This window comes from Saccopteryx bilineata, chromosome 6 (genome assembly GCF_036850765.1).
Source record: "Saccopteryx bilineata isolate mSacBil1 chromosome 6, mSacBil1_pri_phased_curated, whole genome shotgun sequence".
Taxonomy (NCBI): Eukaryota; Metazoa; Chordata; class Mammalia; order Chiroptera; family Emballonuridae; genus Saccopteryx; species Saccopteryx bilineata.
In genome coordinates, this window is record NC_089495.1 from 126,977,396 (window position 1) to 127,003,270 (window position 25,875).

The 25,875-nt window shown below is 54.4% G+C and overlaps 1 protein-coding gene across 6 annotated transcripts; it reads left to right on the plus strand.

The window, feature by feature from the left end:
* Window positions 1-447: 447 nt before the first annotated feature.
* On the plus strand, window positions 448-22,733 carry ENDOV (endonuclease V). 6 transcript variants are annotated; one of them, XM_066234494.1, is made up of 9 exons: window positions 448-532; window positions 872-1,043; window positions 4,182-4,316; window positions 4,929-4,968; window positions 5,913-6,025; window positions 7,001-7,069; window positions 7,405-7,533; window positions 9,015-9,088; window positions 10,016-17,906. In XM_066234494.1, exons 1-9 carry the CDS (start codon window positions 477-479, stop codon window positions 10,128-10,130), a joined length of 903 nt encoding a protein of 300 aa, XP_066090591.1. In that variant the 5' UTR covers window positions 448-476; the 3' UTR covers window positions 10,131-17,906. The 6 variants fall into 6 exon arrangements, with proteins under 6 accessions (XP_066090591.1, XP_066090594.1, XP_066090595.1 ...); XM_066234495.1 differs by lacking the exon at window positions 448-532 and adding an exon at window positions 544-684; XM_066234497.1 differs by lacking the exons at window positions 9,015-9,088; window positions 10,016-17,906 and adding an exon at window positions 22,338-22,733.
* The last annotated feature ends 3,142 nt before the right edge of the window (window positions 22,734-25,875 follow it).

Below are 25,875 nucleotides of genomic sequence, written 5' to 3' on the forward strand. Positions count from 1 at the left end.
GGGAGCACGTGTTTTGTTGCCTCTCTTGGGGTCACACAGCTCTGCTGGCTAAGTAAATCCTACTTCCTTAGTCAGGTTGTCTGGGTGTTTTTGCCCTCCTTTGATTCCTGTAATATCTCCACCGCCCCTTGCCCTGGCCCAGCTCTTTGTGTACACGATGCCTTCCCCGGGATTGCGCTCTTTGGTGGTGGCTCCCTAGACAAAAGAAAGCTCAGCAAACACGTGCATTCCGCTGTGGAGCGGAGCATCGGATGCTGGAAGGAGACAATGATCCTCCCTACGCGGCTTCCGCAGGACGGCGCACTACTGTCAAAGTGGGACCTCCAGCCACAAGACTGTGCGGTCCAGGGAGCCCTTCCCGCCGGCCCGTATCAAGAGACTGCCCCCACCGAGCGCCACCATAACAAACGGCGGTCTGGCGCATGCGGGCGGCGGCTTCGGAAGTGACGCCACCGGAATAGTGCCGGGGCTGCACCATGGCGGAGGAGGTGGCTGGGCGGCTGCCCGAGGAAACTCTGTTGCTCTGGAAACGGTAATGGGGCTGGGAAACAACCAAGACCTGAGGGTTGGTGGGACACGAATCTCTGCTGCCCTTCCGACCTTTGAACCCTCGGCTTTGGGGCGGCAGGCGACCCAGACCGGTTTCCGGCGCATGGACGAAGGGGCCTTCGGGAGTTGTAGTGGGCGAGGTGCGCGTTTGCGGCTCGCCCCTGGCTCTCCCGGGAGGGAAGGGAAAAAGACTTGTAGAGGGTCCCTGAGGGTAGGTGGGTGAGACTCGGAGGTTCCCAGGAGGAGCCACTACCCCCGGCACTACCACCGGGCCTGGTCGTGCGGGGGCCGGGCGACCCGTTGGACGTGTGTCTGTCCCCAGCGAGCAAGCCCTGCTGAAGGCCCACGTGGTGGACCGGGACACGGAGGCGTGGCAGCGGAACCCTGCCTTCTCCGGCCTACAGAGGGTCGGAGGCGTGGATGTGTCCTTCGTGAAGAGCGATGGTGTCAGAGCCTGCGCCTCCCTGGTGGTGCTCAGCTACCCTGATCTCGAGGTAACCCGGACAGGAAGGTGCGCCGGCCGGGGCCCGCCCTGCTGGGCTCCCTGTGCGTTCGTGAGACAAGTGGGGCTCCGAGACTGGGAACAAGGCGTTTTGTAGGGTTTCATTATAGGTTGGGGGGGGGGAGTGTCTCTGAAGAGAAAAAGGAAACAGCTTGGGTTCCCCATTGAAGTGACCCGCAGTGACGCATCTCAGGCTGCTTAAATTGGCAATCTCTGTCTTTCCAGATCTGGCACTTTTAATCACACACTAGCTCCGTTTTTTTCCTGCTTCCTAAATATTGCCAGCGTCATTCCTTTTTTCTTCATCCTGCTGCCCTTGCCCTGGCTGTGCCATGGTCACCACTTCTGTAGGTGACAGGCACAATCTTGACTGGGTTCCAGCCCCCAGGATTACCCTCGGTGGTCTCGTCCATGCTGCCAGCTGAGCATTTTTCCTAAAAACGCATCACCACCTAGTCCACTTAACACACTGCCCGTGACTTCATCGTAAATGAAGTTCACCCTTGCTTGCAAGGTGTAAGGGCCCTTCATGATCTGACCTTGCTGAAAGTAACCTACTCCCCACTCAGAGGAGGAAGGACACGTCAGGTAGGCCCTGCTGCATCTGCCTGCCTGACCTCATTCTTCACCTAGCTACTTCCTGCCTGTCTCATGGGGCAGTCCTCCAGTAAGGCTCCCTCATCTCACAGGACCATGAGTTGCTCCCAGCACCCTCTCTTTTCTCTTTATCACATGAAAAGGGATTGATCTTTTCCCCCTACAGAATGTGAACTATGATGGAAGGGACCAGGGGGTTCTGTCCAGCCATTGTGGCCTTGCCATCTGGCGTATAGGAGGCACTCAAGTAGATACATGAATGAATGAATGAACAGTATGCCCAGGATATGTTTGGAGTCAGCAGCTCAGGACACCTTGGCTAAAGAACTTGATAAGGGGCCTGACCTATGGTGGCTCAGTGGAAAAACCATCAACCTGGAATGCTGAGGTCTGCAGTTGAAATCCTGGGCGGGCCTGCCTGGTCAAGGCACATATGGGAGTTGATGCTTCCTGCCTGCCCCCCCTAAAATGAATAAATAAAAATATAAAAAAAGAAATTTGACAAGGAACCCTTGCTGTGCAGCTCCAGAGTTTCCCCTTCCTGCCCTCTGCCTGCTCCTAAAGATGGCGTCTTCCTGCCTCAGTGCCTTTGCACTTTTTCAGAAGGCCCCTTAGTCAAAATTCAGCAAAAATGTACTGAGCTCCTGCTCTAAGGGTGGTTGAAGGACCAGAGTCCCTGTCATCAGACAGCAGTCTGTAGGAAGGAGCAGGGTACAGATTGCTTCCCGCATAGGCTCTGCCCCTCCCACTTAACCCCTCGGGCCTCCATGTTCTCTTTCCTACCTCTGGATGATAAAGTACTGAAAGCCAACCCTGAGTTGTGAGGAACAAATGAAGTCACACATGAAAAGCAGTTGGCATCACTGGCTGTAGTGAGCCTGCAGTACAAACATTTTGGCTACATAAAAGTCTTCATATGGTGCCTGACCAGGAGGTGGCACAGTGGATAAAGCGTTGGACTGGGATGCTGAGGACCCAGGTTCAAGACCCCGAGGTTGCTAGCTTGAGTGCGGGCTCATCTGGCTTGAGCAAAATAAAAAATGCTCACCAGCTTAGACCCAAGGTCGCTGACTCAAGCAAGGGGTTACTCGGTCTGCTGAAGGCCCGCGGTCAAGGCACATATGAGAAAGCAATCAATGAACAACTAAGGTGTTGCAACAAAAAACTGATGATTGATGCTTCTCATCTCTCTCCGTTCCTGTCTGTCTGCCCCTGACTATCCCTCTCTCTGACTCTCTCTCTCCCTGTAAAGGAAAAAAAAAAAAGTCTTCAGATGACTCCTTGCTTTTCCAGATCAGGTTCCATCTGTGTACCTGCCCAACAGTACATGGGTTCTGTTACAGCTCTTCTTACCTTGTGCTATAGTTATTGGTTTACATGCTCTCTTTCCCACTGACCAGACCATAGGCTGTCAAGGGCAGGGTCACTCTCTGCTCTTGGTGTAACCCCAACACCAGGCAAAGTGCCTCCTACTTGAATGGAGTCAGCTTTTGTCATCCTACACTGTGGAAGCTTGGACAAGGGAAGGGTCTTAGAAAGGTCTGGTCCAGTGGCTTCCCAGTGCCCAGCTGGTGATCTGTGCAGCTGAAGCATCTGGAAGTGTGTTGAGAAATACAGACTCCATGGACAAACCCATAGAGACAAAGTCTGGTCATGGTTGCTGAGGGCTGAGGCTTAGCATGGATGGAGAATGACTACCTACAGGTACAGGCTTTATTTGCGGTCTGACTCTAATAAAAACCCAACATTAAAGGACCCAAGGCTGCAGACCCTTTGCTCTAAGTAGGTCCCTTGCCATTCTAATGATGTACCAGAGAGGGAGCTGTACCTGTGAAAGCTCTGGCTCATCACAGCACTTCGGGGAGCCCTGTCGGCCCATACCCAGTTCTGCCTTCAGACTGTGCTCCCCCCACCCCCGCCGCCCCCAACAGTTTGCTCAAGGTCTTGGGCCCACCTGACGTCCTGGGCTCCAGCCTGCCACGCATCTATCTCCAATGCCTCCGTGCTGGTCTTCAGTTCCAGCCTCAGAACTTTCCTTTAGACTCTGTGTCCTTGGGGACCCCTGTTCTATCTAGCTCTGAGGCCACACCTGTCCTCTTCTCAATTATTTAAAACATGTCCTTGTAGAGCCAGAGTTGTCGTTCTCACTGTTGCAAACTCTAAAGACCTGGCCTTTTCTTCCCAAGGCCCCTTCTTCCTGGGGCCATCCTTACTCCCATCCCACTTCATGGGGTGCTTTCACTTGGTCCTCTTTGATCCTCCATACATCCAGCCTCAGCTCTGACTCACACAGAAGACGGCCTGACCACACACAAAGTTGACCCAGCAGAACATTGACTCAGCCCCATTTTCAGGCCAATTACCTCGTCCTTTCTCATGCTTTCCTCCCAGATGGTTGAGGCAGGGAAGGGGGACAGGGTGGGCCTAGGGAATGGGGGGGAGCTGGCAGTGGAAAGGATTGATAGATGAAGGGCTGAGGGTAGACAGCTAGCCAGGGCTGTGTCCCAGCAGTGACATGGCTTCCTGGTGACAGGTGGTATACGAAGACTGTCGCATGGTTAGCTTGACGGCCCCCTACCTGTCTGGCTTCCTGGCTTTCCGAGAAGTGCCCTTCCTGGTGGATGCAGTACGGCAGCTACAGGAAAAGGAGCCCAGCCTCATGCCCCAGGCAGGTATTTTTTTGTAGTTTATCAAAGTGAGAAGCAGGGAGGTGGGGCCAGACAGACAGACTCTGGCATGTGCCCAACTGGGACCCACGTGGCATGCCCACTAGGGAGCGATGCTCTGCCCATCTGGAACATTGCTCCACTGCAATCAGAGCCATTCTAGAGGCTGAGGTGGAGGCCATGGAGCTGTCCTCAGTGCCTGGGCCAACTTTGTTCCAATGAAGACTTGGCTGTGGGAGGGAGGAGAGAGGTAGAAAGAAAGGAGAGGGGCAGGGGTGGAGAAGCAGATGGACACTTCTCCTGTGTGCCCTGGCTGGAAATTGAACCCGGGAGTTCCACACACCAGGCCGACGCTCTACCACTGAGTCAACTGGCCAGGGCCCCAGGCAGGTATCTTGAAGGCCTCTACCTTGGGAAGGGAGGCCCTTGCAACCCACCATCTGTCATAGGGAAAGGCCTGAAAGCTTCCTGAAGAAGGTGTACTTTTCCAGAGGGCAAGGATGGGACTTTCACAAAAGCTGGACTCAGGATGGTGGCACCACCCTGTCTGCTTGTGGATGTCCCACCCTGATGGGCAGCACTGCTGACCACGACTTTACCCGTGGCTCTTCCAGGTCCTCCTTGTGGATGGAAATGGGCTGCTCCATCACCGAGGTAATTCTGCTCCCAAGAGGCAGCGCAGGAGGGCAGTGGGAAGGGGGGACCTCAGGGCACCTGCGCCCCATCCCAGGCAGGCACTGACAGCTTTTTTCCGGGCTCACTGCTTTGTCAGGATCCACCATTAAAGACCCTTGCTTCTCTTCATACCCCCATCTTTCCTGCCTGCCCACCCCCGGCTTCCCACTGTACCCTCCACTGGCCATATCAGGTGTTTTTGACCAATTTGGACCTGACTGCTACCAGAAGTCCTGGACCTGAGCTCAGCCTACCCTGCATCCTAACAGGCTCTTGCCCTAAACCAGCCAGGAGTGTCCATTTCTCATGGATGCCAGGAAACCTGCACCCTGGCTGCTAGAACCTTGGCCCAGGGGAGAACCGAAGGGCGGGGCTGTTCTGTCTTCAGAAATGAGCCTGGGAGTCCTGCAGCAGAAGGAGCCACAGGGGTGGTGTCAGGCTTTTCAGCCACTGCACTAGGAACCTGTGGGTCTGAGGCAGAGGGCGGACAGGCACCACCCTTGATGCGGGTGTGGGACCAGTAGGTCAGCCCTGGGCTGGGACCTGAGGTGCTGGAATCCTGGCCACCTGTCAGTAGCCCGGGGTGTTTGGAGAGCTGCGGAGACAGAGACCCAGAGGCCTAATCGTGGCCACAAAGGGGAGAGGGAGATGGAAGGTACCAGAAATGAAAACGAGCGGGTGAAGGATTGTGAGCACACTGAGTGAGCACCCAGATTGTTGGAGAGAGACGTCCTCCACCCAGCCCAACACCTGTGATGTTGGGGCCAAGGGCCATGTCCAAGGTCAGGCTGGGGCTTGGCTTCCTATCTTCTCAGCCCTCTGCCTGTGACAGAACTCTGTTCACTTAGGGAAACTCAGTGTTTGTCCCCCAAACCCACACCATCCCTAGACTGCTTGCCTTACTGCCCATCTCTCCTCTGCAGGCTTTGGGGTGGCCTGCCACCTCGGTGTCCTCACAGACCTGCCCTGCATTGGGGTGGCTAAGAAGCTCTTACATGTGGACGGGCTGGAGAACAACATTCTGCACAAGGAAAAGGTGAGGAGCCTCTGGGGATACATGGCCCAGATGGTGACCTGGGACGGCCCCAGGAACAGGGACACCAGCCGACCCTGCTGTGGAGCAGCCGTGGCCTGTTGATACCTGTCAGTTTTCTTGTCCCCGTCTTGGGTCCCTCGCCTGGGGTCAGGAAGACCGACTTCTCTCTGCCCCCCTCACATGTTCCCTGTGGGTGGTGGAACCCCACAGAACACCCTCTGAGTTCCTCACCTAGCCTGGCTGCCCCTGAGGTGTCCCCATGTGGGGCAGGGCCTTCAGTTAGTGGGTCTGGGCATTTAGGAGCCTGGGTGGTGTCCTGTACTCCCCCATCTCCAATTCCCAGGCTCTGCTCTTTTCTGGGCGTCTTCCTGCTCTGGTGTCTCCCTGCTCTGGCTCCCTGGCAGGAGTGGCTGGCCCTGGAAATGTGACACCCCCCCCCCAAGAAAGCTGGTGACCCTCTAGCTCCCCTATGTATAGCAGACTTGGAGAGCAGAGCACATCTGTCTCATTTCTCCGGGTAGTCTTGCATCTGCATAGAACATTGGAGAGGGTCCCCAGACTCATTCAAGTGGGCCAATTCCTACCCCACCCCCAAAATTTAGTTGGGTTGAGTCAAATGTGCTCAAATTCCTAGTAGAAAGTAAGTGGCCTCAATGGGTTCTGGCTTGCCATGTAGAAGCAGAGCCTTCATCCCATGGTGGCCTGAGCAGCTGCCCCTGCTCCAGGCTCCAACCTTCTCCACCAGAGAATAGGGAGGAAAGAGGTGAGCTGTGAGGGCCTGGCCAGGGTGATATGGGGCTCTGGGCACCCTGGACACTGGTCCACCCACAGGATGGGTATGGCATAAGCTGCCTGGGCTGCGGCCCACGTGCAGGATTGGACCCTTCTCTCTACTTGAGCATCGTCTGCTAGGGTTTTAAAAATGAGCAGGCCTTCACCAGATAAAGATGTCTTTTCACGTTTTTCCTGTTCCAGATAAATCTTCTGCAGGCTGGAGGCAACTCCTTTCCTCTGATGGGAGGCTCCGGGGTTGTGCTGGGCGTGGTGAGTGGGTGAGTGGCCAGGGGCCTGTGCCCACTGAGGCAGCACTCACAGGTATTTGTGCGCACACAATAGACCCCAGCCATTCTCCCCGTTCCCCCCATCCTGGCTGTGGTGTGCCCTACGCCTTCATTTCCTCCTCACCCCGGGCTGTGCTGAAGGGATCTCTGTGCCCCTGCCTGCTCTACCCTGTTCTCAGGACAAGCCATAGGAAGGTGCCCTAAGGGTGCTGCACGCTCCGTCCACCCCCCAGTTCCCTCTTGCCACCCAGGACAGCTGTCAGTCCTGCAGCCCAGAGCTTGCGCCCTAGCACCCTGACCCCACCCTCCTTGCTCCAGGCGCTGAAGAGCCAGAACCACAGCACCAAGCCCCTCTACGTGTCCGTGGGCCACAAGATAAGCCTGGAGGCGGCAGTGCGCCTGACCCACAGCTGCTGCAGGTTCCGGATCCCAGAGCCCGTGCGCCAGGTGGGTGGCCAGTTCCAGAGCCCTGGATCTGCCTCTTTGGCCTCAGGGAGCCCTGTCACCCAGCTGCCCATGGTCGCCACCCCCCCTTCCTTGGGTTCTGGGGCCTTCCTGGTTGCTGGTGTGCAGGGGGCCTCCAGGTGGCAGCACAGCCCGAGCAGTGTTGGCTCAGCCCCTGCTCACAGCTAAGGTCTCTCAGGCAGGCGGCTTCTCAGAGCACACCCCCTGGGCGTCCACCTTCTCTCCCCACCACGGTTCATCGGTGTGTGAGTTCTCGGGCCTGTGACATGTGTCCTGGCTCTAGGGGACCTTTTCTCCCCAGTCCTACCTACTGGTATTCTTGGGGGAGAAAATCCAAGGACTCCCCAAACTTCAGAGCCTGGGACTCTGGTGCTGGTACAGTGGGGCAGGTCTCAGTCCCCTCCATGCCTCGCTCTGCCCAAGAGTGGACAGTGGTGGGGCATGGCCTATAAAGGCCCTGAGGCACTGAGAGGTAGGGAGACCATGTGTCTAGTCCTGGAGAAAAGTCTGCCAAATCCGTGGGCCTGTACCCCCCAGGGAGGAAAGCCAGCTGTCTGTGCCAGGAGCCACAGTCCCTGTCACTTCTGTGAGGAGGGGTGAGGTCCTGTCTAGCAACTCTGCTGTCTCAGTCAGCTTTTGTCCTGGCTCCACTTCCCTGTCACCACTGCCCTCCTGACTCTTCCTCAGAGAGGATGAGAGGGGTCAGTGCTTGTCCCTCTGCCCACGGCAGCCGGGGGTCCTGTGATCCAGGCCTCACGCTTGTCTCACAGGTTGCCTTCCCATGAGATGTCCCACTGTCCACTGTACCCGCTTGGCACTCACTCGGAAGCAGAGGCCTGTGGGGGTGGCCTGTGTGCAGCTGTCAGCAGTCTGACATGGCGCTGAGGCGAGGCCCAGGATGCGGGAGTCATCACGTGGCAGAGCCCAGCAGGAAGTTCCTAGGGGCTCCCCCTTGGGCCTGGGTCCATCCCCTGGGGTCTGCCCTGACCCCACCTGTGGCCCACGTTCCCCTTTGTCACTCCTGGGACTTGGCAGAACTTTCTTTGCACTTTCTTGGGGGCAAGGTCATGGCTGACACTAGACAGATGATGAACTGAGCGAGAGGACAGGTAAGCTCGGTGAGGAGCCTCAGGAAGTGTCACTGGAGGAGACTGGCTGCAGAGACACCACAGAAGGGAAGCTCACACTATAGAGTGACAATTCAACTAAGTGGCTCTAGCTGAAACAGGGGGACTTAAGATCCCCACCTTAGCCCATTCACACAGCCCTGGGCCAGAGTGCCTGCCTGTCCGTTACCTGCACACCCCTGGGCTGCTGCTCCTTGTCTCCAAGGGCAGGCCTGCAACGGCCTGGTGTTACTTCTGTGGGCTCTCTCAGGAGGGCACAAGTGGTGGCAAGGGCCTGTCTGGAGGCCCTCCAGGGACCCCAGCCACCACCCCTCATTCGAGCCACCCTCTCCTCAGGCTGACATTCGCTCCCGAGACTACATTCGCAGGACCCTGACGCACCCCAAACCCCCTGCACCAGGGCAGGAGAGGTGAGCATGGGAGTCCGGGCAGTTGGTTAGGAGTCCTCAACCAGGTGGGCAACGCAGTGTCCCTGCAGGGCTGGGAAAGTTGAGCCAGCAGGTTGCTGGGAGCCTGGGTGGATGTCGTGTCCAGAAACCCCCAAAGGCCACGGCCCACCTCCTGCAGGGCTGCCACTGCTTGCTTTGGGCCATGTACCTGTATGGTGCTGGGGCAGGGTCCCTGCAGAGAGCATGGGTGTCAGCGGGCCGCCTTATGTCCTGGTTGTGTGGCCAGCTGTGTCATTTCATGTTCTCTAAGCCTCGGTTTCCTCATCTGTGTGGCAGACACAATCGTCCTGGGTTCTCGTGAGGGAGAGCATTGCACTCATAGATAGTCACTGCCAGCAGTAGCTGGCTGTGCAATCTGATAACACCTTTTCACAGACAGGAACTCTTACCCCTTTACAGATGAGGAAACAGACACGGGCCCACAGACAGGCACTATTACTCCTTTACAGATGAAACTGAGGGACGGACCCACAGACAGGCACTATTACCCCTTTACAGATGAGGAAACTGAGGCACAGGGGCCCACAGACATGCACTGTTACCTCTTTGCAGACAAAACTGAGAGCAATGAGCAGCCAAGCGGTTTCAATGGGCCATGTGGGTTCTGACCCTGGTCTCTGACACCAGGCCATGGGTTGGCCCTGCCAAGGTCCCTGGAAGGCATTCCCTTGTGCTCTTTCCCTCTGAGCTGGTGGCTGTCCTGGGCCTGGCTGAGCTTCTCTGAGAATGGGGGAAAGATGTGGCCGGGGCCCCTAAGCTCTCCCAGAGGTGGACAGGCCATCTGGGTCTGAGGATCAGATGGTCAGTGGCCACCTCCAGGGACTATCTGGTGAGCGTGGTAACCTTGGGCTCGGGTTTGATGCTGTTCCTTCTCAATATTGTTCCCAGGAGCTGGAAAGCACAGAGGCCAAAGGTGTGCCCTAAGATAGACTCCGAAGAGCCCACGGGTGAAGGCAGACTCCTCGAAACCCAAGCCCCAGATCTGGGCGCCCAAGAGCAGTAGGGCAGGGGTTAAGGGCGGAGCAGAACTGGACACCCTGAAGACTCAGGCCGCCCGCCATGAACTCCAGTCCCAGACCAGTGCCTGGCCCTGGGCTTCTCCACAGGGATGGAGGCACACCCCACTCCCCCTGCCCCAAAGCAGGTGGTGCGTCAGATTCTGAGGACACGGGATGTAGCAAACAACCCTGCTCAGATGGGCAGTGTGGTGACCCTCCTGTCCTGCTCCATGGTCACAGTCACAAGGCCCAGGACAACCAGGAACAGCCTGGAGTGTGTTCAGTGGAAGGCATCTCAACTGCAGAGCCTCAGTCCTGCAGCACGGGTGGCTTTCCCAGGAGCCGCGGGAAGGGGATTCAGGGTTCACTATTGGGGGGGGAGGGATCTGAAAAAAGGACTCAGAGCAGTTTGACTGCATGAACATCCAGAGCTTCTGCTTCACCTTCTCTGGTATATTTGTCACTGTTAGTGATTTTGCTTCTTGTTCATTTTTAAACCAGCCATTGGCCCCCCCCAGCCCCCTCCCTCCCCCCCCCCCCCCACAGCCACATTGAAGTGCTACTGCCTGACCTGGGCGAATCCAGGCCAAGGTGGTTGCTGTCGGGCTGGGCTCTTCGCTGCTGGGAGGAGGGAGGGGATCAGCCTGGAGAGCGCCTGACTGGGGGCACGCACGGCTGGCATTGCTACCCAGGGGGCTGGGTGTCCGGCCCTGCTGCTCTGCCTGTCCCTGCCAGCACAGTGCCCTCCCACGCCAGCTCCTCACCCAGCGGCTCTGGGAGAGTAGCTGTGCCCCTGTCCTGTCCACTGCCCCCAGCCTACTCTGTGCCAGCTCACCCCTCCAGTCCTTCCCTGCTCTCTGTGGAGCCAGGGTCTTTGCTAAGATGAGGCTTTCTTGTCATTCATCTTCCCTCCCAAGAAGGAGCCCTCGCCTGCTCCCCTGCAGGCATTCCCTGCCTCCCAGCAGTGCTCTTGGCCCTCCCTGCCTGGCACCCCAAGGCCTCTGCCCACCTAACTTTCTCCAGGTCTCCACCCAGAGCTCATCAGGACTGTGGTGGGTGGGGGTGGATTTGGGAGCACAGGATGGAAGCAGAGTAGAGCTGGCTGGACAAAGCTGGGAGCCCCTGGTGGGGCTGGTACCTGCCTCACCTCACCAAAAGCTGTGCAGTAAACAGGCACGGAACCTGGCACAGTCAGCCCTCGACAAGGAGGCCCCTGGAGGCCAGGTGGTGGCCACTGATGTGCAAGCCTGTGCCAGTTCTGCTGATGAGCAGGAAGAAACCAGAAGGTAAAGCTGGTCTCCTACCCAGCTCTTCATGCCCCCTGGGCCCCCAGAATGCAGGCCTGCAAGGCCTGGGCAGGCAGGACTGAGCTCATGGGAGGGCTTCCTAGGGGCATTGTCCGCAGCAGCTTCCCTTGGGGATCCACCTCTAAGGGACGTGTGGAGATAACCATGGCCTCCTTCTAGGGATGGGAGTTAGGTTCCATTTAAAGCCACTGGTTCATTGACCAGAGGGGTCTGGTGGGCCTCCCAGCTGCAGGCTATGGGCATGACAATTTAAACTGCATATTCTCTTCAGTAGGGGGGGTTCCCACCCCTGCAGTGAGGAACAGGCCAGAGTCTGGACATACTAAGTAGTTTTTCTTTTTTTTTTTTTAACAGAGGCAGAGATAGACAGGGACAGACAGACAGGAACGGAGAGAGATGAGAAGCATCAATCATCAGTTTCTCTTTGCGCGTTGCGACTTCTTAGTTGTTCATTGATTGCTTTCTCACATGTGCCTTGACCGTGGGCCTTCAGCAGACTGAGTAACCCCCTGCTGGAGCCAGGGACCTTGGGTCCAAGCTGGTGAGCTCTTTGCTCAAGCTGGCGACCTCGGAGTCTCGAACCTGGGTCCTTCTGCATCCCAGTCCGACGCTCTATCCACTGTGCCACCACCTGGTCAGGCTTTTTTTCTTTTTTTTTTGTGACAGGGTCAGAGAAAGGGACAGACAGGAAGGGAGAGATGAGAAGCATCAATTCTTCATTGCGGTTCCTTAGTTTATTGCTTTCTCATATGTGCCCTGACCATGGGGCCACAGCAGACCGAGCAAACCCTTGCTTGAGCCAGCAACCTTGGGTCCAAGCTGGTGGGCTTTTTGCTCAAGCCAGGTGAACCCGTGCTCAAGCTGGCGACGTTGGGGGTCTTGAACCTGGGTCCTCCGCATCCCAGTCCAATGCTCCATCCACTGCGCCACCACCTGGTTAGGCTTTTTTTTTTAAATTAAAGTTACATAGAAGAATAATTTTAAACAAGTTTAAGTGTACAATTAAGTGGGTTTTAGTGTATTCAGAATTTTTTTTTTTTTTTTACAGAGAGGGATAGGGACAGACAGGAATGGAGAGATGAGAAGCATCAATTATTAGTTTTTCATTGCACGTTGCAACACCTTAATTGTTCATTGATTGCTTTCTCATATGTGCCTTTACCACGGGCCTTCAGTAGACCAAGTAACCCCTTGCTTGAGCCAGCGAGCTTGGGCTCAAGCTAGTGAGCTTTTTGCTCAAACCAGATGAGCCCTCGCTCAAGCTGGCGACCTCAGGGTCTCGAACCTGGGTTTTCTGCATCCCAGTCTGATGCTCTATCCACTGTGCCACTGTCCGGTCAGGCTATTCAGAATCTTGTACAACTATCATACTAGTCAGAAATTTTCCTGGATGAGGGAATGGAACCTTGTCCCCATCAACCATCACCCTCCAATTCCACCTCCCACTAGCTCCTGGCAACTGGTAATGGCTTTCTGATTGTGGTCTTGCAGAATCTGGGAGTCTCGTGTGAGTGTAGTCACTCTGTGTGGCTTTTTTGTCTGGCATCTGCACAGTGTTGCCAAGGTCCATCTGTGTTATATCAGGTGTCAGTAGTAACTCCCATCATGGATGCCCCACATTTTTCACCTATCCTTCATGTTGATGGGTGTCTGGGGCTGTTAGGAACAATGCTGCTGTTGAACATGGATGCACATGTGTGTAAACCTACATTTTCAGTTCTCAGGTATCTCCCTAGGAGTGGACCTCCGGTGGTGGCTATCTAGCTATTGGAGCTCCCTGTGCTGTTGTGCCCAGGGCTGAACCCCACAGCTGCATGCGGGGTGCTCGTTTCGACATGTCCTCACCAGCACTTCCCTGTTTTTGGTGCTGGCCATTGAGGCAAAGTTTCTCATAGCTTTGATTTGCACTTCCCTAATGACTTGGGACCCCTTTCGTGTGCTTATTTGGCTACTTGTACATCTTGAGAGGGATGTCTGCTCAAACCCTTTGCCCCTTTTAAAATTGAGTTTATTTCCTGGTTGCTGAGCAGTAGGAGCTGTGTGTGTTCTGGATACCAGAGCCTTGTCAGTTCCAGGACGTATAATTGCCCACTCTGCATCGTCTTTCCTTCTTTCTTGTCCTCATTTTCTTATAGTGTCTGTGATGCATGAAAGTTTTTAAATTTGGTGAAGTTCATTTTCTCTATATTTCATTTGTTGCGTTGCCTTTGGTATCACTGAAGAAACCATTGCCTAATCCAAGGTCACAAGGACTGACTTCTTGCTTCCTCCTAAATCTGCAGGTTCAGCTCTTAACCTTTAGATCTTTGACCCATTTTGAGTTCATTTTTGTATGTGGCTATTCAGGTTTCTTTGCAATTCTGTATGAACTTTAGGACCAGCTTGTCCATTTCTGCAAAAAAAAGATTTTGATAGGGATTCCATGACCAGTGTGGGAAGCATTACATCTTTCCAGTCTCCCTGTAACTAACTGAACTTGATGTCTTGTTAAATCTTCATTTTTTCTAACAATCCTGTAGTTTTCAGTGTCCAAGTTCTACATACCACTTGGTTATACTTCTCATTATATTTGACAATTTGTAAATGGAATTGTTTTATTAATTGTGTTTTTGGGTTGCTAATTGCTAGTGTATGAAATACAACTGATTTTTGTGTCTTGTATCCTGAAGTTGGCTATACTTATCAACTGCCTGTGTGTATGTGCATGTGCATGTGTGTTCTGTAGGATGTTCCATGCGTGCGATCATGTCATCTGCAAGTAGAGACCATTTTGCTTCCTCCTTTCCCATCTGGTGCCTTTGTAGCTCATTCTAATCTAATTGCTGAGAGTGGAACCTCCAGGGCATGTTGAATAGTGTGGAGAGGGCACGCCCTTGTTTGGGTTCTGATCTTGGGCAAACGGTTCAGTCTTTCTCCATTGAGTAGGAAGCTAGCTGTGGGTTTCCATAGATGCCCTTTAGTGGGTGGGGAGGTTCCTTCTAGTCCTGGTTTGCTTAGTGTTCTTATCACTGAAGTGTGTTGGATGTGTCACGTGATGAAAACGGTCATTGTCTTTCATCTGTTCATGTGTGTGTTACACTGATTAACTTCCATACTTCGAGCCACTCTGGCATTTCTGAAGTAAATCCCAGTTGGACATGGTGTATGGCCCTTTCACTGACCACCAAGCTCACTGTGCTGGTGCCTGTTGAGGGTTTCTACACTCATGAAGGTCTGTATTCTTAAAGGACACTGGTCTAGACTTTCTTGTGATGTCTGTTAGCCTTTTCATGTCACGGTGATGCTGGCCTCACAGAACAGTTCCCTCTGCTGTTGTTGAGAAGTCAGAACAGTTGGTGCTGATCCTTGTGGAAGGATTAGGTGGAATTCAGTGCAGCCCTCTGGCCTGCACTGCTTCTGTTGGAGGTATATTGATGACTAATTCCATCCCTGGTCTGTTGCAGGTCTGCGAAGGTCTTCTGTTTCTTCCTGAATCAGTGGGTAGTTTGTGTGTTTGTAGGAATTTGTCCATTTCATCCAATTATCTAATGAGTTGGCTTGCAGTTGTTCATACTTTGTCTTTCTATAAAGGTAGTAGTATTGTCCCAACTTTCTTTCCTGATTTTACTAATACGAGTACTTCTGGTTCTGTTATCAGTGAGCCCTCTCCCCACTCTCAAAGTGCCTCGGCAGTGATCCCTGGCTCAGTGGGGGCTGGGAGTGCAGAGTCCCTGCAGGATCCACTAGGGATCAGGGCTCAACTACATCTGCCTCCAAGTGCCCCCCTGCTCTCCCCAAGCAGACAGGCCCACGAAGGTGCAGACCCCAGCCCATCAGCAACCAGTCATGGCCCCACTAAATGCTCAGCTAAGCACCCGACCTCAGGGGAGTGGATTCCAGGAGAACCCCTTGGAGGACAGCAGAGGCAGCATGTAACTGGGTGGCGGTGGGTTGTTGAGCCTGGCAAGAAGGATGTGGGGAAGGGGTCTGAATCTTAAAGGCACTAGGGTTTTAGCTACAGCTTCAAGGACGAGACCCTGCAGCAGGTGGAGTGCCACAGACCCTCAACCTTGACAATGGCCAGACCAAAGTCATATCAGAGATGAGATGATGTTGGGTGTTCAAGCAGAAGAGGGGTGGGGCCTCAGAAGCAACTGGAGGGACCCGGGTGAGGTCTGTACCGATTGGCTGGGAACATTTGTAGGAGAACAGAGAGCAGCGGGGAAAGGGTTTGGGGGGGGCAGCTTTAGAGGGGCACATCCTGCCCACCTCTATCCCCCTCCTTACCTCTCTGCCCTGCTCCCTCGAGCTGTGCAGAGGGCACAGGACATATGGGGGCCTAAGTGGTCTGGTGTCTCGGCCCCTTCCTACAGAACCTTAAAAATACAGCTGAGATGATGTCCATCTTCACAGACCACAGCCTGTCCCAAAGCCGAGAATAAGTCTTGAACCACTTAATAATTCAGATCAATCCAAATAGAATGTCCTGTTAGCCTGGTGGCCTTTGTACCCCTTCCTCAGGTCTCTACCCCGCCCATGAGCTGGAAGTGAGGCTCCCAGGGGGTGGGTTTGCCTGGCTTTGCAGATCATACTCAGCCCCTTGGGGCTCTTCACCTTAGGGACCCCAGCCTTCCTGCTCTCCCCTCAGGACAAGCTGGAATGGGGATACCCAGGATTGCAGGTGGCAAGGACAGGCCCCAGGGAGGAGGCCCTGCCATGGTCCTAGCTGTCCCGAGGACCCCTCCCCTGCTTCATTCCTCTAGCCACAAACTGCCTGTTTGAATGTAGGTCTAAGCCAGGCTCTTTGGCCTCTTTGACCACACCTCCCCCTTCTTCTGGTCTGGGGTCCCAACCCTCCAGGGTCTACAGGTTAGTCAGGCCTCCAGGGGAGCCAACTCCCAATTTAGGCCCCAATCCCTGGTGTACACACCCACCTCAGGGTCAGTTTTACTGCTTCTTGGCAGGGTCCCTAAAGGGGCTTTGCCTGGGGCTCCATGGGCTGGTGGGAACAGCTAGGGACAAGGAACCAGAGCCCTGGGTTCCAGGACAAGGTTCTGCACTTGGTGGAGGTGGGAGTGGGGGTCCTCACTGGTCTTTCCTACTCAGCCCTGGTCTGGCCCAGCCCCAGTCCCTGCTGCACTGCCCGGCCGGGGCCTGCATGGAGTTTTACTGGATTATTCATTAAAGGTACAGGCATGTGGCAGTGCCCACATCCAAATGAATAGCACACTGGGTAATTAAGTGAGGTGTCATGAAAATGATGGAGCGAGACCCGCTGTCCCCAATTCACCTCCCCAGGAAGCAGAAGTGACTTTTTGCAGTTCCCTGCCACCATGACTTTCTGGGGGTGGGGGGAGTGCAGCCCAGGGGATCATGGCTGGGCCTCCTTGTTCTGTTCCTCCCCATCCAATGGGGAGCAGACCAGGAAGGGGGCAGGAGAGGCAGGCAAATGGGAAGAACATAGAGATAGGAGCAGACCTAGAACAACTTGGGCAAAACTGGGAGCAGTGAAGGTTTATGGTGGGTAGGGTGGGGAAGACCCAAACCCCAGAGCTGAGGGGTTCTGTGCTGGGAGAGAACACAACTCTAGGCCCTTCCCTGGGGTGTCAGGGGCCCAGGAGAACTGGCTGTGAGCAGCAGGCTTAGTGGTTTTGTTTTTCCCTTATGGAAGTGTCACTTGTGTTTCTCACCAGTCAGGAGTGTACTTGGTTGGATCAAACAGTTCTGTAAGCAGGTAATGGAAAGCCTCCTCTTTCCTGCCATCCCTTCTCAGAGTCAAGATCTTACTTTTTCTGGTTTATCTCTGGGCTTCTCCCCCCTGGGTATTCTAAATAGCATGCTGATGTTGCTGGTTTTCATATTTAGAACTTACCCCTGACCCCGTCGAGTGTGTTCTCCCCCTCGTGCCCCCCCACGCACACGTATCCACACACCTGCCATCCTCTCATCCACTGTTGTGCACCTGAATTCAGTGCTTAATTCACCATTATTTATTTGCACATACTGTTTGTAGCTGAGGACATACTGTAATTACATCTCATTTCTTGTACAGCCTCTTGTTATTTTTTCCTGGACTTAATAACAGCCTTGTATTTTAGGTGTGGTTAGTTTTCTGTATACCCGTTATTTATCCCCAAATGCTGCAGTGGAAATATAATCCTCTTTTTGGCACATGAAGAACATCAGGACGCCTGTAAATTTTTTGTTTTCATGGAGCCTGTGGCTGCCAGTTGCCAAGATGACCCCAGTGACCCATACCTGTGTGGCCCTGTGGCCACACAGCCCGGTGATTCTCTATGACCGATGGAGGTGCAGAAATGAGGCGAGTGTTGCCTGACCTGTGGTGACACAGTGGATGGAGCATCAACCTGGCACGCTGAGGTTGCAGGTTTGAAACCTTGGGCTTGCCCATTGAGGCACATGCAAGAAGCAGCTACCAATGAGTTGATGCTTCCTGCTTCTCTCCCCACCCCAGCCTTACTCTCTCCCTCTTCTCTCTCTAAAGTCAATAAAATCTAAAAAAAAAATACTAGAGCTATTTTTTTTTTTTTTGCGACAGAGTCAGAGAGAGGGAAAGACAGACAGAAAGGGAAAGAGATGAGAAGCATCAGTTCTTCATTGCAGCACCTTAGTTGTTCATTGACTGCTTCCCCATATGTGCCTTGACCAGGGGGCTACAGCAGACCGAGTGACCCCTTGCTCAAACCAGATAAGCCCGCGCTCAAGCTGGTGACCTCAGGGCTTTGAACCTGGGTCCCCTGTGCTCTCTCTACTGCACCACCGCCTGGTCAGGCTAGAGGTATTATTTAAAAAAGAAGTGAATGTCATTTCTGATACTAGACCATAAAGCACATTGGGACTTTTCTTTTTTTTTTTTTCATTGGGACTTTTCTTGATGGTACTCCCTCTCTCTTTGTCCTCTGCTTTCATTACCCACTTTGAGGGAAGTCAGGGCCATGTCATAAGCTGCTCTATTAAGTCCCATGGCAAGGCACTGAGCCCCCCTGACCTTCAGCATGTGAGGGAGCCATCCTGAGATCACACTGTCCTAGCTTGATCAAGCTTTCAGATGTAGCAGCCCTAGCCATATTCTTGACCGCAGCCTCATGAGAGCCCAGAGCCAGAGCCGGCTCACCAACCTGCTCCCAGATTCCCACTGCTCAGACTTGGTGAGATAATAGGTCTTTGTTCTGGAGTCATTTGTTACCCAGCGAAGTTCACTGCCACAGAGCTGTCCCTCCCATGTCCACTTGTCCCCATTGCCTTGGCACACCATCCCCAAGGCCCTGTCTGCCCTCATCTTGCTCCTGTGTGAACCCTGTGTTGGGTTCTGTGCAGCCCTCTGTTGGGCCTGTTCCTTGTTTTAATGGCTGTGTCATATGGTGGCTGCTTGATAACATGTATGTGAGAGCTGCAACCCCACCTTGTCTGGCCTAGAAACCAGTGCCATTATTGGTCTCCCAACAGGGAGACCTGGGAAACTGGCTCTTTTTCCAATGACCAGAAGAGTACTTCTTTTTTTTTTTTTTTTTTTTTTTAATTTTTTTTTTTTTAATTTTTTTAATTTATTTTTAGAGAGGAGAGAGAGGGAGAGAGAGAGAGAGAGAGAGAGAGAGAGAGAGAGAAGGGGGGAGGAGCTGGAAGCGTCAACTCCCATATGTGCCTTGACCAGGTAAGCCCAGGGTTTCAAACCAGCGACCTCAGCATTTCCAGGTCGACACTTTATCCACTGCGCCACCACAGGTCAGGCAGAAGAGTACTTCTTTTTAAGCCACAAGGACACCATGGTGTCTTTCAAATGTCTGTCAACAGCCTCAAGACAAACTGCATCATCATGCTTCATTTCAGGAGCCTCCAGGCAGGAGGGTAGGACATCCCCCTGTGGGGGGTGCAGGGCAAGACCACCTCTGTCTGCAGTGCTGAAGCCAGTGCCAGGGCGTTCGCTCGAGCTGGCCTCTGCTCCAGCTTTGCTCCCAGCCCGCCCTACCACCGGGATCCTGGACAGCCCCTGGGTTGGTCTCAGGATCACTTCCCTCTGGCCTGGGCCTTGCCTCGCTGTACCTGGCTGTCTTCCTGCCTCCAGAGCCCCCATTCATCTAGTTTAATAATTTTTTTTAAGTACACATTTTTTGAAACTTTTTATTTTATTTATTCATTTTAGATAGAGAGAGTGAGAAAGAGAGAGAGAGAAGGGGGGAGGAGCAGGAAGCATCAACTCCCCATATGTTCCTTGACCAGGCAAGCCCAGGGTTTTTTTGAACCGGCAACACCAGCATTCCAGGTTGATGCTTTACCCACTGCGCCACCACAGGTCAGGCTAGTTTAATGATTTTTAAATAAGCTTATGTGTTTTTTTTGCATTGGGACCCATAAGTCGCAACCCTCTCCTGACTGCAGACGTGAGTGACCCACTGACCCTCCCAACATGGACTTTGTTCCTACTTATGTTATCACTGTTAGGTTTGCTATCAACGTTTAAAAAATCCCAGTTAAGGCCCTGGCCGGTTGGCTCAGTGGTAGAGCATCAGCCTGGCGTGCCGGAAGTCCCGGGTTCGATTCCCGGCCAGGGCACACAGGAGAAGTGCCCATCTGTTTCTCCACCCCTCCCCCTCTCCTTCCTCTCTGATTCTCTCCTCCCCTCCCACAGCGAGGCTCCATTGGAGCAAAGTTGGTCCAGGCGCTGGGGATGGCTTCATGGCCTTTGCCTCAGGCGCTAGAGTGGCTCTAGTTGCAGCAGAGCGACGCCCCGGATGGGCAGAGCATCGCCCCCTGGTGGGCGTGCCGGGTGGATCCCGGTCGGGCGCATGCGGGAGTCTGTCTTCCCCTTTTCCAGCTTCAGAAAAATACAAAAGAAAAAAAAATCCCAGTTAAGCCTGACCAAGTGGTGGCGCAGTGGATAGAGCGTCGGACTGGGATGCAGAAGACCCAGGTTCGAGACCCCGAGGTTGCCAGCTTGAGCGTGAGCTCATCTGGCTTGAGGAGGAAAAAAAAAAAAAAAAGCTCACCAACTTGGACCCAAGGTCGCTTGCTCGAGCAAGGAGTCACTCGGTCTGCTGAAGGCCCGCTGTCAAGGCACATATGAGAAAGCAATCAATGAACAACTAAGGTGTCACAACAAGAAATTGATGATTGATGCTTCTCATCTCTCTCCGTTCCTGTCTGTCTGTCCCTATCTATCCCTCTCTCTGACTCTCTCTCTGTCCCTGTAAAAAAAAAAAAAAAAAAAAATCCCAGTTAAGCAGGTTACTGAATCCCTACCAACAGCCTCTAGAGACCTCCTAATATTACAGCTTATAAAAAACATCTGCATTGCTTTGTGAATCTGCATGCTGTCCTCATGCAGGGGCCATGCTAGCCTCTGTGTCACTCCAGGTTGCTCTTTGCGCTGCTGAAGGGAGCACCTCTGGGGCTCTCCTGAGCTGACCCCACACAGGCTCTGGATGGCGAGAGCCTGAAGACATTTGAGCTGAGAACTCTCTGGGTCCCAAGTGACAGAAACCAACTAAAATCCCTGTAAGCCAACAGGGTTTATTAGTTTGCTTCCAGGGCGAAGCTGGCCGTGCACAGCCTGGCTGCACCATGCAAGGTCTTCCCTCTGGGGTGGGGTGCTGGCAGCTTCCTGGGCTTATTGGCTTCTTCCCCCTGCAGTGGTCCTGGGCAGAGTGGACCCTCATCGCAAAGGCTCCAGTGAAGCCCAGGGCCTGGCTTGACCATTGTGGCTAGAGATCACATGCCCAGTTGGGAGCCAGGGAGTGGAATTAGCCCCTCCCACCTTGGAGGGGGCTCCTCATTGGACAGTCAGCACTATTATCTGGTTGGGGAAGCTAAGTGGAGGGGACCTTCTTGGGAGCTGCTATGGCCCCAGGACCTCTCAGGACACTCCACCCCAAGGCCTTCTTCCCAGCAGAGCTCCATCTCATCTTCTGGTAATTCTTCCGGTGCCAGCAGGGAGCAGCGTGATGAAGGCTCCATTATTAACTTGCCAATCTTGTTTCTGGGGCACAGACACCGATGGCTTAGGGACCCAGTTGGCATATAATAAGGTCTCCATGATAAATTACTTGGGTATCAATTAACTGTCTAGGGAAACGTCAACCAGGATCCATCATACTGGCAGGGAAGGATAGTCAATTAGCCCAGAGCAGTTAATCCAGTCTGGTTGGTCACTTACCTCAACCTCCAGCTGGGCAGTAAATGAGGGAAGGACCCCAGTGCCTAGCCTCCCTCTCTCTGGATGCCTCCTCTGCAGTCCACCTTTGTCCATATGTTCATTCCAAAACCAACTGCTGGGTCAGGCCTGACCCAGTCACTGCTGGTCAGGAGCTGGGGCAGCCCTGGGGAGAGACACATGTGCAGGCAGGTGTCTATGATTTGTGTGGTCTCTGCAGGATCCAATATGGCTAAGAGCACCCTCATAGCACAAGGAGGGATGGCATAACTCTACAAGGGCCAGGACAGAGAGAGGGAGGAGTAGTCCCTGGGTGAGGGGCTGGCAGGGCAGTCCTGCACAGCACAAGTGTGTGCAGCCTCTGGCAGTGAACTGGCAGGCTTAAGCTGTAAGACTTGGAGACAGTTTCTCGAAATTTCTAAGCCTCAGTTTTCTCACCTGTAGAATGGGACTAGGTGTGTGATGACAGCGAGCAGCGCCCTGTGCAGATGTGCGGAGCTTGGTGTTGACCCTCTGCAGGTGCTGGCTGAATCTGGTTTCCTCCTCCCTGCAGTAAAGCCTTGCTCCCTGGCTCAGGGGAGAGGCTCAAGTGGAGCGCGTGCCAGGGAGAGGCACAGGGATGAGGCATGTGGCCAAGAGGCAAAGGGTGTTTTGGATGGGGTGGTTTGGGCTGGCCAGTGGCACACACAGGGCTGAGGGGCAGGGTTGGGGAATCTGGCCACCTCATGCCTTTTAGGTTTTGTTTTTTCTGTTTTTAGGAAAGCATGCTGGCTGCCTGCAACCCTCCTGGTAAAGACCAGTGATCATGCTCTGACCTCAACCTATTCTCCTGCTTGCGCCCAGACCATCCACCTGCCAGCCGCCCCTCTGGTGGCATTGGTCACCTTCCCTGGGGAAGCCCCCGCCTGTGTCTGCCTGGGGGGTGATTGGCAGCTATCACTCCCCCTCCCCCAAGCCATGGAGCCTGTGCTTATCCATGACACTGACATATGGCACCTCTGTGGGGTTGGGGTAGAAAGAAGCTGCCAGTTGTGAGAGAGCTGCATGTCCCCATTCAAGTCCTACTGAAGCAAAACAAACATAAGATGTGAGGGGAGCAGAGGCAGCTGGGGGCGTGAGCATGTGTGTGCATGGCTGCTGGCCCGCACCGTGGGTGCTGGGGGAGGCTGCAGGGCTTAGGAGTGCATTTTGGTTTCCATGGCTTCTGGGCTCTTGGCTAATGGGGTCCTCAGAGGTCCCATTGTCTATCGATCCCCCTGCCCTGGTAGGCTGGCTCACAATACACCCTTCCCTCCCCTTCACTTCTCATAGGGACGCTGGGCTCGCGGCCATGAACGAGACAGGCTCATAGCCAGCAACCCTGAGTGCAGATCATTGAAATGTTCTCTTTCTTCCCAGAATCAGGAAATTCTATCCAATGCCAAGCCAGAGCCCACAGGCTCCAGAGCTAGCCAGTTTCTTTCTTTTAAAAAAATTTTTTTCCCATTGATTTGAGAGAGAATCATCAACTTGTTGTTTCACTTAGTTGTTCCATTTAGTTGTGTTCTCATTGATTGCTTCTTGTATGAGCCCTGACCAGGGAGCAAACCCACAAGCTCGGTGCTCAGGAACAACTCCTTATCCACCAAGCCACCAGGCCAGGGCAGGCTTAGCCAGTTCATTCCCGTGTGTGTTGAAGATGAACACGTGGATGTGCACTGCTCCACATCAGTGGGTCAGGGCCCAGCAGCACACCAGCATTTCCCTCTCCTGCCCTTCCCTCTGTGGGGCTGGCTCCAGTGCTCAGCTGGTCACAGGCTGCGAAGCTCTGCTCCTCAAGCTGGGAGAGCTCTTGGGGTCCTCAGCAGCCCCTCCTCTCTGACCCAGAGCTGTGGCTGCTGCCATGGAAACAAGGCTCTTTGCTAGCTGGCCACGTGCATCCTGGAAAGGGTCAGCAGATCCCAGGAGGCCCAGCTCTAAGGCCCCCCCACCTTTCTCTGCCATCTGATTCCATTGGTAGAAAGAAATCACAGGAGACAGAAGAGAGCTGACGGAGCCTGGGACCCAGCAGGCCAGGGGCTGCGGTGGACTGAGCATTCAGAACTGACAGCGAGTCACCCTGCATGGAGGGGCAGCAGCTCTCGGCTGTCCTCTACAAGTCTGCATATTAACTCTGTGGCTCGGCCAGCCCTGTGTGGTCTGTCCGTGGGGTTGACCAACCTCCTTTTGGAGAGGGGTATGGCACGGGCTTATAGCAGCACCCCTACACTTTGGACTTCCCAGGGAGCTACAGAATCCTGCCCAGGGGTACAGCCTGCTAGAGAGCTGCCCCTGCACCAGCTGCCTCCCAGACAGCTAGAGCTCCACTGACGCCCTGCTTCCCAGCCCTGTGGGCTGTGGGTGGCGGGACTGTCTCCTGGCCTGGCCCTGGGCAAGGGGCATGCTCAGGAGGGTGCTGTGTGAGCCCTGCACCTGGCTGGCAGCACTCACATCCGGTGGCACTGGGCCTCTGCGTCAGGCACCACTGTGCACGGTGGCGTCTGCTGCTGTCTCAGAGCAGATGGGCTGCCAGTGAGCTAAGTGTGTGCGGGGGAAGGGTGCCATAGGAACCCCTTCCCGCCAGAGTGTGGGGGTGGGAGAGGCAGGCACCTGCTGCTTGGAGGAGCGGGGATCACATAGGGCAGTGGTCCCCAACCCCTGGGCCGCAGACCGGTACTGGTCCATGGGCCATTTGGTACTGGTCCGCATAGAAAGAATAGATAACTTACATTATTTATTTATATTTTATTTATATTTAAGTCTGAACGATGTTTTATTTTTTTAAAATGACCAGATTCCCTCTGTTACATCCGTCTAAGACTCACTCTTGACGCTTGTCTTGGTCACGTGATACATTTATCCATCCCACCCTAAAGGCCGGTCCATGAAAATATTTTCTGACATTAAACTGGTCTGTGACCCAAAAAAGGTTGGGGACCATTTGGGATCACAAGGGCCCTGGGTTTGAGGTGAGGCTCATGGTGCAAGGGGATCAGGGACCTCCTAGGGGATGCTGGGCCCTGGAAGCACTGGTCAGGACAGGGATCCCCATCCCCACTCTCAAGGTGGCCTTGGGCATGTCCCTTTCCACGCAGGGCCGTGTGGGCTGGAAGACAGTTTGGATCATCTTCAGGACGTTTCCCAGCTCCTAAACCTTGAGCTTCAGCAGGATGGGGGCATCCTCAGCAGACAGATGCCTACCATCTGCGGGGTCCTCCAGGCAGGGCGTGTGGGTGGACAGGACATCAGCACAATCAGCCAGGCCCATTCTGGCACAGGCTTTGGGGTTAGAGGAATGTGCGTCAGGCACGGTCACCTCTAGTCACTCTGCAGCCAAGTTCCCCAGCCCCAGCGACCATAGAGGAAACATGCTGTGAGGGTCCTGTCTGGTCATGGGCAGGCTTCTGGACAGGATGCTGGCTGAGGCAGGAGACCTAGCCTGGCTTGGCTTCCCCAAAGCCCAATCCATTGGACCCCCAGGGATACTGGGACCTGTGAAAGGGGCGGGTATGGGAAAGTTGGTGAAGAAACAGCCCAAGGCCACTGACAGCCTTGGAAACCACTCTTGAAGAACCATGGGAAAGGCCTGCTGGGCACCCCCAGAATCCTTTTCTGGGGAGCCTGAAGGGCTTTTCTTTCATGATGACAGTGAGTAGCACCCCAGGGCCTGGCTCTAGACGCTGCCCTGAGCACTGAGCACTGTGGCCTCCAGTAACTGGCATAGCAGCTGGCGAGGAGACTGGAACTTAGAGGAAGTGGCTGGCGGAGACCTGGGGTCCCTCAGTGCATGAGCTGGGACCGGAGCTGAGACTCCCGGCAGCCCAGCCCTGGCAGTCAGCTTCACCCCTTGGGCTCCTGGTTCGCACCCCCGACTGGAGGGTTGATGGTGCCTCACTGCTCCACTGCTCCACAGCTCCAGAAGTCCAGGGTAAAGTGCCAGGTGGGCCTGTGTCCCCTCTCCCCTACATCCTGTCCCTGGACAGCCCCCTTCCCACCCTTGCAACCACCTCCACCAGCCCGTGGTGACACAGCTCAGCTGTTACTCAGCCTCTCTGCTTGTTCGTAGCTGCCTTTTTTCCCTTGCTTTTCTGAAGTGTGACATGCTGTTGTGCTGTGGCGAGGTGACTGCCTCTTCCCAGGAGTGTCCAGGACAGCCCCAGCTTGAGGCTGCCAGTACGGCCAGATGACCAGGCCCTGCCCCTAAATTCCGGTCCTGAGCAGAGAGACTCACCTCCAGAGCAGCACAGTTCTGACCTTAGTTCCATCTGACTTGGGTAT